The sequence below is a fragment of the Notechis scutatus genome, chromosome 3, assembly GCF_049901735.1.
Source record: "Notechis scutatus isolate UNSWTSFEM ecotype Mainland chromosome 3, rNotScu1.2, whole genome shotgun sequence".
Classification (NCBI taxonomy): Eukaryota; Metazoa; Chordata; class Lepidosauria; order Squamata; family Elapidae; genus Notechis; species Notechis scutatus.
The window spans coordinates 141,191,052-141,207,069 of record NC_142011.1 but is presented as its reverse complement, the minus strand read 5'-3'; the positions used below and the strand labels follow the sequence as shown (position 1 = coordinate 141,207,069).

At 39.0% G+C, this 16,018-nt stretch overlaps 1 protein-coding gene across 2 annotated transcripts in view; it reads right to left on the bottom strand.

The window, feature by feature from the left end:
* Positions 1–16,018, bottom strand: part of RIOK1 (RIO kinase 1) — a 31,069-nt gene that overhangs the window by 2,483 nt on the left and 12,568 nt on the right. For both annotated transcript variants that reach the window (XM_087961273.1, XM_087961274.1), the window contains 9 exons: positions 14,388–14,500; positions 14,224–14,304; positions 12,827–12,913; positions 8,688–8,825; positions 7,040–7,143; positions 6,629–6,735; positions 5,155–5,220; positions 4,215–4,334; positions 484–537 (listed from right to left, as the gene is read on the bottom strand). In XM_087961273.1, the coding sequence (XP_087817399.1) occupies positions 484–537; positions 4,215–4,334; positions 5,155–5,220; positions 6,629–6,735; positions 7,040–7,143; positions 8,688–8,825; positions 12,827–12,913; positions 14,224–14,304; positions 14,388–14,500 (870 nt within the window). The remainder of the gene's footprint in view (positions 1–483; positions 538–4,214; positions 4,335–5,154; positions 5,221–6,628; positions 6,736–7,039; positions 7,144–8,687; positions 8,826–12,826; positions 12,914–14,223; positions 14,305–14,387; positions 14,501–16,018) is intronic.

Below are 16,018 nucleotides of genomic sequence, written 5' to 3'. Positions count from 1 at the left end.
TAATTATATTTGCATATCATTTTAAGTCACACTAAGATTGGGCTTAGATGATCCTGAATCTAAACTTTAGTCAGGAGAGGTTTAACTGTAATCTGAATACATGTAGTCCTCAGCTTACAACCGTTCATTTAGTGACTATTCAAAGTTACAACAGCACTGAAAAAAGTGACTTATGACCATTTTTCATACTTACAATCATTGTAGCATCCCCGTGGTCACATGATCAAAATTGAGACGCTTAGCAACGGACTCATATTTATGACAGTTGCACTGTCCTGGGATCATGTGATCTCCTTTTGTGACTTTCTGACACAAGCCAATAGGGAAGGCAGATTCACTTAACAATCCTGTTACTAACTTAACCACCACAGTGATTTGCTTAACAACTGTGGAAAGAAAGGTACTAGTAAAATGGGGCAAAACTTACTTAAATGTTTCCCCTTTATTACTAAAGAACACAGTCCTGAAATAACACCATCTTACCTTTTGAATACCAGATAAATCCTTCTTTAATCCTGTCACTGTCTGGTAGAGAATCTGCGCAAAATAAAGAACAGCAAAACAATCTGAATGTGGATTTCTCAAATCTTTGGTCAATGATCCTAATAAAGATCTGACTTATATATACAGCATTACACTATATTACAGTGATGGTGAACCTTTTCAGCACCGAGCGCTCAAACCGGAACACGCATTCATGCATGCTTGCCGGAGCACCGGAAAAAAGACCAGCTGGCCAGTGCGTGCATGCCTAGTTTTTGGGCATTTTGGGGGCCGTTTTCAAGCTGTTTGGGGGGCCATTTTTGGCTATTTTCCGGGCCATTTTCCGGCCTTTTTGGGGCAATTTTCATGCCATTTAACAGGGAATTTTCAGGATGGTTTTGGCTATTTTTTGGTCGGTTTTCAGGCCAGTTTTTGGACTTTAGGCCTGAAAACAGCCTGAAAATGGCTCAAAAACAGTCTGAAAAGGCCTAAAAAATGGCTAAAAAAGGTCCAGAAAAGCAGCCGAAAAATGGCCCAGAAAACAGCCCGAAAAAGGGTTTTCGGGCCATTTTCCAGTGCTCCAATGCCTGCAAAGATCAGCTGACCAGAAACCAGAAGAGCAGCTGGCAATGGCGCGCATACCCACCGAGAGGGCTCTGCATGCCACCTCTGGCACGCATTCCATAGGTTCGCCATCACAGTTATATTACCTTCTTGTGAGACAGAAAGCATCAATTACTTCACCAAAAATTATTTGTTGCTGTTACCATTCAACATGCTTCTGGGGTGGTAGGCATTGCATTCTGAGCTTCTGTCCAAAAAAACCTCTCAAATTAATATGCTCATATTTTTTACAGATCAAACGATTCTTAAAAAAGGAGAAATGAGGGACTTCCGGTTTGTCGGCTTCGCTAGCGGCAGGGATTTGCGATCCTGCGCGATCCCTGCCGCACTAGCCGCTTTGGTGCCTCCGATCCACGGATCTGGAGGCTAAGGCTGCCACGAAGAGGCAGCCGAAGATAGGAGGGATCCGGACAGGGGGTTGGGGTTTTCGCAGACCCCTTCCCCACCCGGCTTAACCCTCTTTTCTCAAGACGGTGGAGCGGCGGTCAGCAATGGCCGCCACAAAGAAGCTGACAGCTGGACAAGATTGTGCTGGAGGAAGAAGGAGAAAGTTCTGAAGCAAAAGTTTTTTGGCTGAACTGGGACTATAAGATACAAGTAATATCCTGAAAATTCTGATTTTTTGAAAGATACTTTGTTTCCAGAAGAGATTTACAAGCGGCGAGTGAAAGTGTTTTAAGAGAAAGTTTACTCTCCTTCCACATGGAACTAACAAATGGATATTGAAAATCCTGCTATTTTACAGAAGGTAAAAATTTAAAGCTTTCTGTTATAAGTGGGAAAGGAGAGGACAAAAGGAAAATTTTTATTAAGATTTTGTTGGAGGAGATGCCTGGAAGATTTTGAGATTGGAAGTTAATTGTAATAAGACTTTAAAATACAGATTGGGTTTTTTTTTTCCCTTGCCAATTGATATTACCCCAGGAAGAAAAAGTGTGAAGAACTTTGTGTTCTGTTTGGATTGTTTGATGACTTTGGGATTTTGGGGAATTGTTTCAAGCTTTGAATTATCTTGGTTGTTTTAAGAAGAAGAAGAAGAGAAAAAAGAAGAAGAAAAGGTTTATAATGGCTTTATCTGTTGATGAACTGAGAGAGGAATATGGTAAAATAAAAAAAGAAGGTAAAGACGGTGTGAGAGAAATGTTTTGCTTTTTAGAAATGGCGCTTGCCACTTATCAACAAACACAACAATTAATGGAGGATGCAGAAGAAGAAGAAGAAGAAGAAGAAGAAGAAGAAGAAGAAGAAGAAGAAGAAGAAGAAGAAGAAGAAGAAGAAGAAGAAGAAGAAGAAGAAGAAGAAGAAGAAGAAGAAGAAGAAGAAGAAGAAGAAGAAGAAGAAGAAGAAGAAGAAGAAGAAGAAGAAGAAGAAGCCATCTTTAATGAGTCTACAAAGTTGATCAAGAAAGGAAGGAAAAAGAGAGGAAGGAATAAGATGCAAAATCAATACAATGTTAGAAAGCAAAAGAAAAGAGAAATACAACAGAGTGGGGAAGCGAAGGGGGGTAAAAAGACCAGATGGGATAAGATAGGAAGGAAGAAGGGGGGAAAAAGCCACAAAGGTATGAAACAAGATGTGGAAAAGAAATCTTTTTTTAGGGATAATGGGTAATGCATAACTATGTTCCAAAATGTTTCTGCAAGGTACATGATAGTATTGTAGTATTTGTATCAGAAATAGAAAATTAGAATTTTATAAGGCTTAAGTAAAGATTAAAACATTAAAGGTTTAATAATGATAGATTTTAATATTTAATAAAATATTAAAAGGAATGTTTAAAATATTTAGTTTTATAGAGTTTAATTGACTATTGTGTGGATGTTTGTATGAACTTATTATTATGGTATTTGTTTTTGAAATAGATAATTGGAATGCTATGAGATTTAATGTTTAATTATATATTTAATTACTTTATGGATTTACTATTTTAGTAAGTAGAATGTACTAAGCAGAATTATATAGGGAATTAGGTGTTACCTTAAATGTTAATTTAGGGGAGCGATGGAAAGGCATCATACTTCAATTAGTGATTTCAGGAGAAATATTTTTTTTTCTAATATGAATGAGATAAATGGATAATTGGAAAAGAATGGACAAAAGATACAAATATAATGATTTAAATTAAGATGAAATAAATAAAATAGAATTAAGAAGAGTGGAAAGCGGGGAGAAGTTATAATGAAGATATAGAAGGGTAATAAGATAGGTAATGGCATATAAGCTGAACATGAACTTAATTGAAGTCCATACGAAGAGAGGTAAGCCGGGGCCAAGCTACTTTGTAAAAAGTTTTTATGTTTTTGTGTTTTGTGTGTGTATGTTTGATTGAGATTTAATAAAACCTTGGGAGAAAGCGAGAGGAATATTTGTTAACAAGGCAGAGGGAAATATGAATATGATGAGTATAAAATGGATAAATATAGAAGAAATATAATTGAATAAGAGCAAAGAGAAATAATGAGAAATCTGCTAAAAAAATATTTAAGTGGAAATGGGATATATTAGAATTATATTGTATAAAACAATGTTTTATCTGCCTTGTAAAAATTTATAATGGAAAGAGGTTTAATGTCTTTAATGTCTAATGATGCTTTGTTTGTCTGTAAAATTAATAAAATTTGTTTCAAAAAAAAAAAAAAAAAGGAGAAATGAGAAGAGATTAATTTAAACCTCTTATTACCATTGTCAGTATTAAAGTGACTCCAGTGGGGTGCTCAGAGGATCTCCACCCAAGAAGAATTGTTACAACTCTTCCTCATTCCACAGTTTTGTATGCCTCATGAAAATCTCTACAACATGGAACCCTTTGGGGCAGCAAGAGAAACACATACAGGGAACACAGGGAGAAAAGCGACTTTTCTTCCAGAATAAAGTACCTTTCTAACACTTATATCCTGCCAAACCCAGTCTAAACATTGGCTTGTCTCTATGGCCAACCATAATAACGTAATAATTTCTATGTTGCCTGAGTCCCAACAATTTTGGGCACAGCCCTTATGTTCAGGCCAGTCTGAATCCAGCCCAATATGTAATGTGATACACTAATCAACTCCATATACATAAATTGCATATTTCTTTAAATGTCCAGTCAATCCAGTATTGCTTACATTATCTTGCTGCACACTGAGGGATGAATCTTCTTCCTTCAGCTTCGTCATTATGTCCACATCTCTCTCATAGTTCTTAACGTCTGTCAGAGTCCTCGGGATATAGGCTTTCTTGAACACCTAGCAAGGCGAATTAAGCATGATCCGATAAAACTAGAAATCACTTTTTATATTTTTTTCTATTATTATTGATAATGAAGAGAGGAGGTAATCATAGATCTTTCACTCATAGGCTTGCCAGGATGGACTAAAGCAAGGGTCTTCAAACTTGGCAAGTTTAAGACTTGTGGACTTCAACTCCCAGAATTCCCAAGCTAACATGACTGGAGGAGGAATTCTGGGACTTGAAGTCCACAAGTCTTAAAGCTGTCAAGTTTGAAGACCCCTGGACTAAAGTGTAAATCAGATTCATTTTTTGAAAAAGCAGAAACACGTTTAAGAGCTGAAGAAGCTTCTTGCATAAGAAGCGAAATGTCTTCTATGAGAAAACAAGAAAGTCTAGTTGCCTCCTGAAAAAGCACCCTTGAGACACGTTTAAGTGGCATTTTTCTGAAATCATTTTGTAAGTGTATTGAAAGAAACATCTTGTATTAACCGATATTACACCCTTCCATTTAATCATGTTAACTCTATTACAAATTAAAGGTATTTTTTTAGAGCTAAGAGCACAAAAACTAGGGCATTTAAGAGAGACTTAAGTAAAATATACTTTCGTCCGTGATGGAGTCTTTATTTCAGTTTATTAATTATTTAAACATGAAATTTATAATGGTGGAATCGATTACTGCAATTATTTGAAGGCTATAAAAATACAAACTTTGTTAATACCTTTGATGAATCATTTGAAAATAAATATATTCCTGAGTATTATCAAAATATGGAAGAATAGTTCAGGTTCTTTCAGAAGAGACATGATGTTTTATTTAGTCCACTAGCTTACCTCTTCATCTACATTATTCTGATTGGATATTTCTTCCACTGTTCTTTCAGATGCAATTTCCATTATCTATAAGATATTGAGAAATAAATTCCTAACATCAGAAAACTCATTTGAAAGAGCTGGTTAGGTTCTTTGACAATTGCTTTTACCAAAATGATTTTTTTTTCCTAAACACAATTTTCACCAAGTTCTTTTTAGCAAGATTTATTGAGATGGATGGGTTAGAAGAATTCCCGGCAACTAATTGTGTTTAATGTGGAAGCAGTACATTTCTATGCACACTGGAATGGAGATACTCTGCTTCTCTAACTGCCTTCTACAAGGAAACCCAATTTCCCCTCCAATAATAATGAAATTTGCAACTGTTTGTTTATCAATCTGGGAACCAATTCTTAGATAATGTTGCATATTCTTTCATCCAAGTGTTAATGCCTCTTTTAATAAATCTCTGTTGTTGTATAGTTCCCTGCCACTAGATCATCATTTGGCTTCATAACTGATCTGGAGAAACAGGACCTTTGAAGGATATTTGAAGGAATTTGCTGCTACATTTATGGGGTTCTGCCATATCAGAATGCTCAGGATACAAAAGCCAAAACTGGCAAATGGAAATCAATTGCTCCATATGAAGCAAATGCACATGGATCTCATGTTTGCAGAAAGGGAGTTGGCTTGCAATTTCTGGAGAATCTATTTTTAGTACGGTACATGACCAGGAGGGCACTGTATTAATTTGAGCTGACTTGCCAACTGTGTCTTTTCTGAAGCAGATAGAAAAGACGTCAGACAATCATGCTTATCACTTGTAGACTACAGTAATGCAGTACATTAAAAGCGGACTGTGAACTTTAACTAGGCCAAAATGTAGAAGTTAGATTTTTCTGAAAGCTGCAGATCAGGACACATAATTTAAATTATAAACCAGATTCAATGGATCTTGCCCATGTCCGGTACAATGCTCATGGGCACCAATGAACGACTGCGCGGCTTCCTTAAGTGCGCCAGACTGCCTGACCCATTGCAGTTAACTTAATTTCACTTAATTTTAAACAAAATTAGAAGCTGGATGGCTGTAGCTCATCAGTCCTCTAAATCATCTTTATCTCAAAGAATGTCCCTGGATTTCAGATAGCCCCATATGCTTTTGATAAAGTCAGTAGCTACAGATAGAGTAGATAGAGTGGTACCACTTCGGTGGGCAATTTAATGGGGACATCTTTAGCAAATGTACTTAGTAATCATTCAGTTATGACAGTAATGAAAAAGTAATTTTATGACCAATCCTTGTAATTACGACTTGCAGATACGTAAAGCAAAGGAATACTGGAGTAAGATCATAAGATTAGTTTTACTTAACAACCCTCTCACTTAACAGCTAAATTGCTGGTCCCAACTGTGGTCGTTATATGAGGACTATCTGTATGCACCTTCAATATGAATATTTTTTCATAGAAGATAAATCTTCAAACCTTACCCTTTCAAGATAGGCATCCATATTCTCATTTGTAATAGATGGATCCGTGACAAACTCAAAGAGCTCCCTCACAGTCATCACCGCAACGTTGTACTTATAAAAGAAATCTGCCAGAAAGTTATAATAACATTAAAGTTATTATTGCCTACAAAAACTTGGATGGCTCCAACTCAAACTTTGTGCCACAAGATTTAGAAGTTCATTTATGTGGCAGGAACTTTGAATGGCACTACAGAAAGCTTTCTTGGATAATCCATCTTTAAGCACCCCCTTTCCAAGCACATCAGAATTATGATCTTAGTTGTAACCATCAGGATTATTTTTAAGATTGAAATATCCAGTTATGCAGTTTAAATATGATCAACTGTATTTAATAGCTGAATCTTACGAAGACCATTATCTCCTCCTTACCGTTGATATTGGCACAGTCTTTTCTCAGGAATTCCAAAGCATGGGGATGATCGTGCTCCACAGACTGGGACACATCTATAATATATACTTGACCACTGTGATACCTAGAAAAAGGGAAAACATCAATACCACGATATTTATTTCCAAATATCTTATATCTATTATGGCATTTTCAGAAAACATCAGAGTGTTGGGCGGATATCTGGATGTATGAATGCCACAAGAGTTTTAACAGCTGCAATGAAGCTGTCATTCAAATTAAATAATGCCAATCTAGCAAGTCAGTTTGAAAGAAGAGGTTAAGACATTTAAATTTAGTAGCTGGAGCAGTGGGGTTGTGCAGTAAGCCACAACACAGAGTTGTGGTTGATAGGTTGGAGTGTGCTGGCTCCTGTGTGAGGCAATCTGCACTGTGATTAGTTGTGGTGGGTATAGAGGGGGAATTTTCTGTTTTCCTGCCTTTTTCTTCTGTGTACCTTGTGTGCTCTATGATTTACCTCATCTTACTCCTGTTTGCCTGACTATCTTTGTCTGCTGTAAATATTAATGTAAAATGTATTTATTTATGTAAAACTACAGGTATTCCTCGACTTATGACCACAACTGAGCCCAAAATTTATGTTGCCAAGTGAGAAATTTGTTAAGTGAGTTTTGTTCCATTTTATGATCTTTCTTGCCATGGTTGTTAAAGTGAATCACTGCAGCCATTAAATTAGTAACACAGTTGATCAGTGAACCTGGCTTCCCCATTGACTTTGCTTGTCAGAAGGTCACAAAAGGGACACCACAACTGTCATAAATATGAGTCCACTGCCAAGCATCTGAATTTTGATCACACGATCATGGGGATGCTACAAAGGTTGTCAGTGTGAAAAATGGTGATAAGTCCTTTTTTTCAGTGCAACAGTTACTAAATGAACTGTTCTAAGTCGAGGACTACCTATACAAGTTTGTGTCAGTGCAACTTCATTTGGACACTTGCTGCCGCTGCGCAATTCTGACAAAAAAGGTAGACAGACAGGAGGCAAATAAGTTTGACAAACATGCATAGTTTCAACTCTTATTTCCCTGTCACTCTGTTCTGCCATTCTGTTCTCCATGCAAAAGAAAGGCTAGAAGGTCGATAATGAAGGAACAATATCCAGTATGTGATCTTGAAACTCAAGGCTAGCTAGATTTGGAGTGACTTCCAAATTTTTCCTGAAAGTTAAAACCTTTAAATTGGGATCTTTGTAAAGTGAGATGGTGTGCAATTCTGGCTAAAATGACTGTGGGCTTGGGCTGGATAACTAACAAAAGCGTCTTCATTTCTGCAACATTCAGTGATCAACTGTTCTTCACCCCTGCAATGCAAGAATTAATTCTGCGCAGTCCTGTCTGGGCAGAGGAAAATATGCCATTTTCTCTCAGGTCAGAATGCATCCAGAGAATTCACCACTCAGCAGCAGATGGCTTAAATTACACTTGGGAATCCAGCAAGTGTTCCAGAGAGTAGCCCTAACAGGCCCCCAGAGAGATACTGACTGGAGGATATGCTTTCTGCTCAACAATACCTATCTTAAGGGGAGGATTGTAACCCCTGCATAGTCATTACACAAATAAGTCTCAAGTCCCAATGTTAAAGTTGAAAAACAAAAATAAGACATACAGCATATTAAATTCACTGAGATCTGCATGAACAAGCTTGGCATCCTGGTACATTCTTCTCATGTATTGTATGACTTGCAGGTATAACTCTCGGGCTTTTGACTCTGATAACTGGGCATTTTTCAACAAAGGAGCGGGCCTTGGAGCAAAGGAGAAAAGAAACAAAGAATATAATGTTTATATATCTCTTCAACTGTCCCATTCCTTAAATACTGAAATCACATAAGGCCAAAATAAACTCCCACATGAATCACAAGAGGAAAAACAAAACATTTAGGAGGAAAAGTGGAAAACTCTCTTATTTTTTCCCCAATTTTCGCATCCTTACATTTAAACCTGGTACAAGGTATCTTGCCTTCTGATCAAACCTCACAAATATCACAATTACAAGTACAAGTACTTACAAGTACCTCAATGAGTTTACGCACAGTGAAGTCTCAATTTAACAGTTACCCTCTTAGTGGACTTCAGGTGCAAGAGATAAAATGGATACCTGAGACATTTATTTATCTTACGTCCAAAGTAATCCAGACATGCACTTAAAAACCTGCTTATATCATCATCCTCTTTTAATGACCCCATAATCCCTTGCAAGGTGGAGTTTGGGCAACTGAATGGAACTGGCCGGATGCCCTTCCTGTCATCAATAATGCAGAGTGAACTCACAGACTGATTGTGAGGCGAGAGCTCCACCTCTGAGCTACCGCACCACTCAAAAAAACTACAGCTTATATGGCATACTTTAATTCATGTATGTGAATTAAATTCATATAATTCATGTATTATTTTACAACGTACAACAAAATGAAGAAAGCAATTTATTAAATAGACATCAAGGATGAACTTCCCCCTCCTCCAAAGAACCTGTTAAACTGATATGTCAATTAGTATTTAAATTTAAAAGTAAACATCAGCACTATTTAATTTAGTATCTTAATTTAAACATAAGCATCAACACTATTTAATTAAGTGTTAGGTAGCCTAAAAGACAAATTAAAGATGCTCAGCTGCCAGGGTCAATCTAGTTTCCAGGACAAATATACACTTCAGCAACTGGGTATCCTTGATTTGTTTTCTTCGGCTTCAGGAACAGAACAATTAACCTGTTGTAGAAAGGGTTGCGATTTTCCTGCAGAGAACAATGCTTAATTTGGGGTGCTCAAATTAAATCCAGCTTCCAGCTTTAAATCCATGTTCTGTTGCCCAAATAATAACAATCAGCTTCAAGCTTTCCATGACATGGATAGCATTACAACAATAATCTTCCAGTTGAGTGCAAAAGTTTTCAAGCTCAAAATGTCCACTTTCAAATTTGAAAAAATTATTTCAAGCAAAAAGCAGTTCTTTCCCATTAGAAATTTAATAATTTCAGAAGTGCTTCAGGCTGATTGAACCTGTTAAATTTGAAGCAGAATGTTTTCGATTTGAGACAATCCAGAGTCCAAACATTTTGTACATTGCTACTACGTTTACAATAACTTCAAAATGGGATTACTTTTAATATACTCTGATTCCCAATTTCAGAGCAGTTTGGAGACTGCAGCTAGCTAGCCCTGAATGCTGCAACTAGGTTACTCATTTCAGTCTGTTTCTGCAAAATTGATTACCGTATATACTCGAGTATAAGCCGACCCGAATATAAGCCGAGGCCCCTAATTTTACCACAAAAAACTGGGAAAACTTATTGACTCGAGTATAAGCCTAGGGTGGGAAATGCAGCAGTTACTGGTAAATTTCAAAAATAAAAATAATTAATTTGGGAAACGATCTCACTATCATGAAAGGTTTAATTGATTCACTAACCCAAAAGAAGATGATGACGACAGCGGGAGGCAGGAGTCACTCTCTTCCCCTCGCCTCGGAGGCCCCCTGAGTCAGGAGTCGCTACCGCCGGCACGGCCCCAGTCCCGCGTCGCCTCGGGAAGGGAAAGGCAAAAAGGAAGAGCCGCGCTTTGCAACGGCAGCAGCAGCACCAGAGGCTCAGGCTCAGCGGCTCTTGGTTTTGCCCCACCCTTCCCAAGGCAACGTGGGACTGGAGCCGCACCGGCGGCAGCAACTCCCGACAGCCCCAGCCGGACACCCGAGCGGAGGCCGGGCGGAACTGCCTGTTGCCGCCGCAGGCGCCGCTGCGGGCGCCTGGCTGCCCAAGTAAAGAACAGGGCAGCGCCGGACCATCGGAGAAGCGGAGCAAAGCCGGAGACCAGCAGCCGCCTCCCTCGGCACAGAAAGCCTCCCCCAACCATCCGGCCGGTCTCCTCCTCCTCGGCCACACAGAACAAACAGGCAGAGAAGGAGGAGAGCAGCTGGCCAGCCGGGGGAGGCCTCCCGCGCTGCGAAAGAGGCGGCCAACGATCTCCGGCACCGCCCTGCTCCACGCGCTGGCTGCTCGGACTTGCCGGGCCCGGCACATAGAACAGGGCGGCACCGGATGTTGGAGAAGCCGAGCGGAGCCGGGGATCATTAGCCACCTCTTTCGCAGCACAAGAAGCCTCCCCCAACTGGCCAGCTGCTCTCCTCCTTCTCTGCCTGCTTGTTCTGTATGGCCAAGGAGGAGACGACTAGCCAGCTGGTTGGGGGAAGCTTTCTTCGCCGAAAGGCAGCTACTAATCTCCGGCTTTGCTCCGCTTCTCCAATGGTCCAGCACCACCCTGTTCTTCTTGTGCTGCGAAAGAGGCGGCTAATGATCTCCGGCGCCGCCCTGTTCTATGTGCTGGCTGCTCGGACTTGCCGGGCCCGGCACATAGAACAGGGCGGCGCCGGATGTTGGAGAAGCCGAGCGGAGCCGAAGCCACCCCGGCTCGCATTGTTTTCTGAGCCCGCGAGCCTAGAGCCAGGGCGCTTTCATTGCACGGCGGAGCTTCTTGTCTCGGGAAACGCCGGGCGTCGTTGCTGCCCCCTGAGGGGAGGGTGATTCTGGGCTGCGCGATTGGGGGACTTCGTGGCTTTGGGTGGGAGCGAGGACGGACGGAGTCCGCAAAGTGGGGCTTGCCTGCCCTTGCTGGCTGCCTCTGCTTCCTTAGGGGCGGGGAAGGGGGCTCATCTGGACCAAGGGTGAGTCTCCCCCTCAGTTTCCCCTGAAGGATCTTCCGTCGCTTTTGCCTTCTCCCTACGTCTTCCCTCTGTTAAAATCCCCCCCCACACACACACACACTTATTTTCGGGCGGATAGATTTCGTGACTGAGCATTCTCACATGACGGTGGGTCTTTCCCCCCCCAAAAAAAAACAGTTAAAAAAAGAAAAAACAATATATCCTCATGTTATATTGCATAAAATAATTTGGCCGTGAGATAAAATAATTTGGCCATATTTTGATTTGAGTTTGGCCGCAGAGCCAAGCTGCGATCTGGCAACCCTGAGCGCTGCTTATTGAGTCGGAGGTGGGGGGGGGAGGGAGGAATTAGGGGGAGAGGGGACGCCTTGGAAACCATGCAAGAACTTTTCTGCTTCCGATTACCCCCATGCTTACAAGTTGCAAAGGAAACACGGAAGCAGGGAAGCGGCTGCCCAGCTCCGGAGCTCCACACCATTTTTTTTTTTCAGAGGGGAATCTGTCACTCGAGTATAAGCCGAGGGGGTTTTTTTCAGCACAAAAAAAGGGCTGAAAAACTCGGCTTATACTCGAGTATATACGGTACATATGCTACGGAAGGTTTTGCACTATCCACCAGTTTAGCCACACAGACTGTACTATATTGATCAGCCATCTAACTAGTTTTGCTAGAATTGAGAAATGTACTAGAGGAATAATTTTTCTAAAGCTTTAGATTCTACAAACTTTTGCCAGTGTTCCCAAATTGCAGCAATTTTAAGATATGTGGACTTCAACTCTCCAAATTCCTTTGGCTTGCATGCTGGGAATTGAAATCCACACATTTTAACGTTGTGGAGTTTGAAGAAACATTGACCAATGCACTGGAAGACACTAATAAATTAGTACTTGAATTTCCTATATAGCCCTTTCCCATGTTATACTTCTTAAATAACTCCTATAGAAGTATGTAAGAATGTGTTTACTATTCTGTGTGACTCAGTGTACAGTATATTATGTATTATGGTTTGCATAATTTATTTTAATTAAAATAAATCCTGGCTTAACTAAAAATTTGAGCCCCGCCACAAAGCACTTGATTATACTTACATATCATTTTTGCCAATAAAGCCCATCACAAGAACATGACTTCTTAGCATAATGGGTTCTGGACATGGGATCTGTGCTGTATGTAACCTACCAAGCAAGAAACCAAAAAGACAAAACTGCTGTTATTTGATATATTTGATATCACCTATTTAAAAAAAGTCCTATGTATAGAAAAAGGCTTCAGAAATTCAGAAGATCACTTAGTCCAATAATATTGATCTTACCTTCATAATTATTTAGTCAAGAAATACTGCATATAAAGCAAGAAAATATATAAAGAAAGCCTCACAAGCTGTCCCAATCTTGTTGACACCTTTCATTTTCATTCTCATGTCTTGAGGCCAAATGTTAAGTATTGCATGAAAATTGTTAACAAATAATTATTTTCTCCCCAAAGTCTTTGATAGAGGTACCTCTTTCCATTTCAGTGTATAAATTATTTTTAAAATCTCAGATGGGGATATGTGCTTCAATTTAAAAAACAGAAACAATCCTTTTGTTTCAAGAGTTAACGTGAATTGACTGAGCACAAATATTCTGTGAAAGAAACTGGCAAATTTAAATTTGGAACACAGATACTTACTCCAAATTAAGGCCCTCTAGGATCTCCACTGGAGAACTAAACCGAAAAATACCCATTGTTAAGGCTGTAGAGATTCTCAGTCATCCAGGTCATGGTTGTGGAAAAAAAAGCACCTTTGGGATACCCATCATTAAATTTTATTCAATTCCTAAGAAGGGCCTAATGTACTAGATTTGAGTTTTTGGATTTCATGGCCAAATATCCACCACTTGCCATTTAGTGAGAAAGTGCATCTATTAAGATTTTGCTCGTGTTTGTTTGTCAATTGTATGCCCCTTTTAGGGCTTAGATTTTTAAAAAGGAGGAGATATTCTTCCTTTCCTCTACTCTTAGAGACTGCTTGGCTGTTGAAGACCAACAGCCCTCCTTACTCTGGGAAAGAGAGATGACTGAAAAATGATTTGTCAACTATCAGTTTCTGAAGATGAGCAACACACGAATGTGATCACTCAAAATGTATATTTTTTTGTTTTCACTGCAGTATTTCTGCTTCTGAATGTGGATCATTTGTACGTTAGAAAAGAAAAACAAAATTCATGGCTTTCTTTTCTTTTTTTTAAATGTTCCAAACCTGGAAACACAGATATTTAAATTCTTTTACTTTTAAAAGAATTTGTTCTGGAGCTGAGCAGGAATCCTCGAATAAGGCACTCCAATGTTGGTTCTGTGTGAGTGGTCGAAAGAATTGCATCTCCTGAACATTTTGCTTCTTAAAAACTTGCAATGCGGTTAAACTTCCAGAAGTTTAAAATCATTCCCTAATCCTGTACAAAAATGAAAGTCAAGATGAAAATGGAAGAATGTCAATTCTCACCTGGTTAAATTCCTCATTTCTTTTTCTGCCCATGTCCTGACCATCTTTCTTGGGTTTCCTTTACAGTATCCATGACGAAACCTTGGAATGGCAAGAGGGAGATTGAATGTTCATTGAAAAAAAGAGAAGTGAATTCCAGAAGCAAGTATGCAATACAGACTCACCTGAATTCTCCACTCACATATTTATCCCGATCTTTAAACATCAAAATAGAAGTTTTATATATCTTTATTGCTCTATTCTCGCCTTTTGCAGTGCTGGCGTGATACACATTAGCCTGGAAAAAATTGCAAAGAAATGTAACAAAAATGTACCAATATATAAATTTATATATATATTATTGGAGAAGTCAATCAATAGTTTTACAATTACTTTGTTTTAATTAATTGCTACATGGCACAGAGTTTAATACATAATAGTGTTTATTTTGGATCACTGGCTGTGTTCACATTGTGGTATATCTGAGTTTAATGAACCCAGCCACTACAGTTTATTAAATATAATTATTAGGTTTAGTATTAATTTTGAGATCTACCGTGTATGGTACTCTGGCTGCAAAAACAGGACGACTGTCAAGAGCCAAATGCATGACCCATGAATCCAGTAACTTTCGAGGCTAAATCTATAGATCACAAGGGTACAAACCACACACAGTTAATATTTTAAGTTCCCTAAATTCCTTTCCAAACAGGTGAACCATGAAAAGAATGAAAAAAAAAGTTGCCCACACTTGCATCATATTGCATACAAATATAACACCTGAAACAAATACTTCTTTATCATGCATGGTCTATGTGTGGAGGGGAAAATGGCTCTCTGTATTTGTAAACCTATTTCCACATGTACAAAAAATTGTTTTGATTGTGTCCTCGATTTGGTGCAGAAATGCTTGAATGAAAAGAGGCACTTAATGGCGGCTGCAAATGGTAATTCTGCAAATTACGTCGTTGCGTTCCACATTGGTCTTCTCAAGCATTATTTCAATATTTATTGTTTTTGAAAGCTATAGCCTGCCTGGATAGCCCTCAAGTCTTTTGATGTCTAACCTGACATCAAAAGCAGTATTTTCGATTTTTAAAAAGTCTAGAATACACCATCAGATTACATTAAGCTCTGGGTTATGAGGATTCAAGCCAGGACTCAGCTCGTGAAACTATAGTTAAGTGTTAAAAGAATTATAGCAAAACATGCTTGCTGCCTGCTCCTCTACAGTCACTACTAGAAGTGGTTTAGAACAGGGGCCTCCAACCTTGGCAACTTTAAGTTTGGAGGATTTCAGCTCCCAGAATTCCCCAGCCAACTTAGAAGGTGTTTAATTAATCACAGGAAAAGTATAGAGGTAGAAACTTTGCTCTCCTCCTGTCAAGTCTTGTAAACCAGACAGGAAACATGGTCAGGTAAGCTAATTCTACTTTATTATACTACTATAATTCTTTATTATAATTTTGTACATTATAATATTAACAAACACTTTCAAGTGTGAACATATTCCGTCCCCTTTACAGCCTCAAAAACTAGGGAGGATCTCTTCTTAGCCTTTTGATTCACTCACATTTCTGCTATAGGATAAGTTGCCTTTTTCCTGATTGTCCCCTTGGCTGTGTCTTCCAAGGACATTCCTACATAGCATTACACCTGACAATTGAAACTGAAACTCAGCGCGTTCAAGTCCAAACCTTACAGCATCTTAGCTTTTCAAAGCCAAACCTTAGGTATCTATAAATCCTTGCCAGTCCCGATGCAGAAGAATGGAACCTCTTTGTTCCAAAATGACTTTTCAGAAAAATTATAGAAA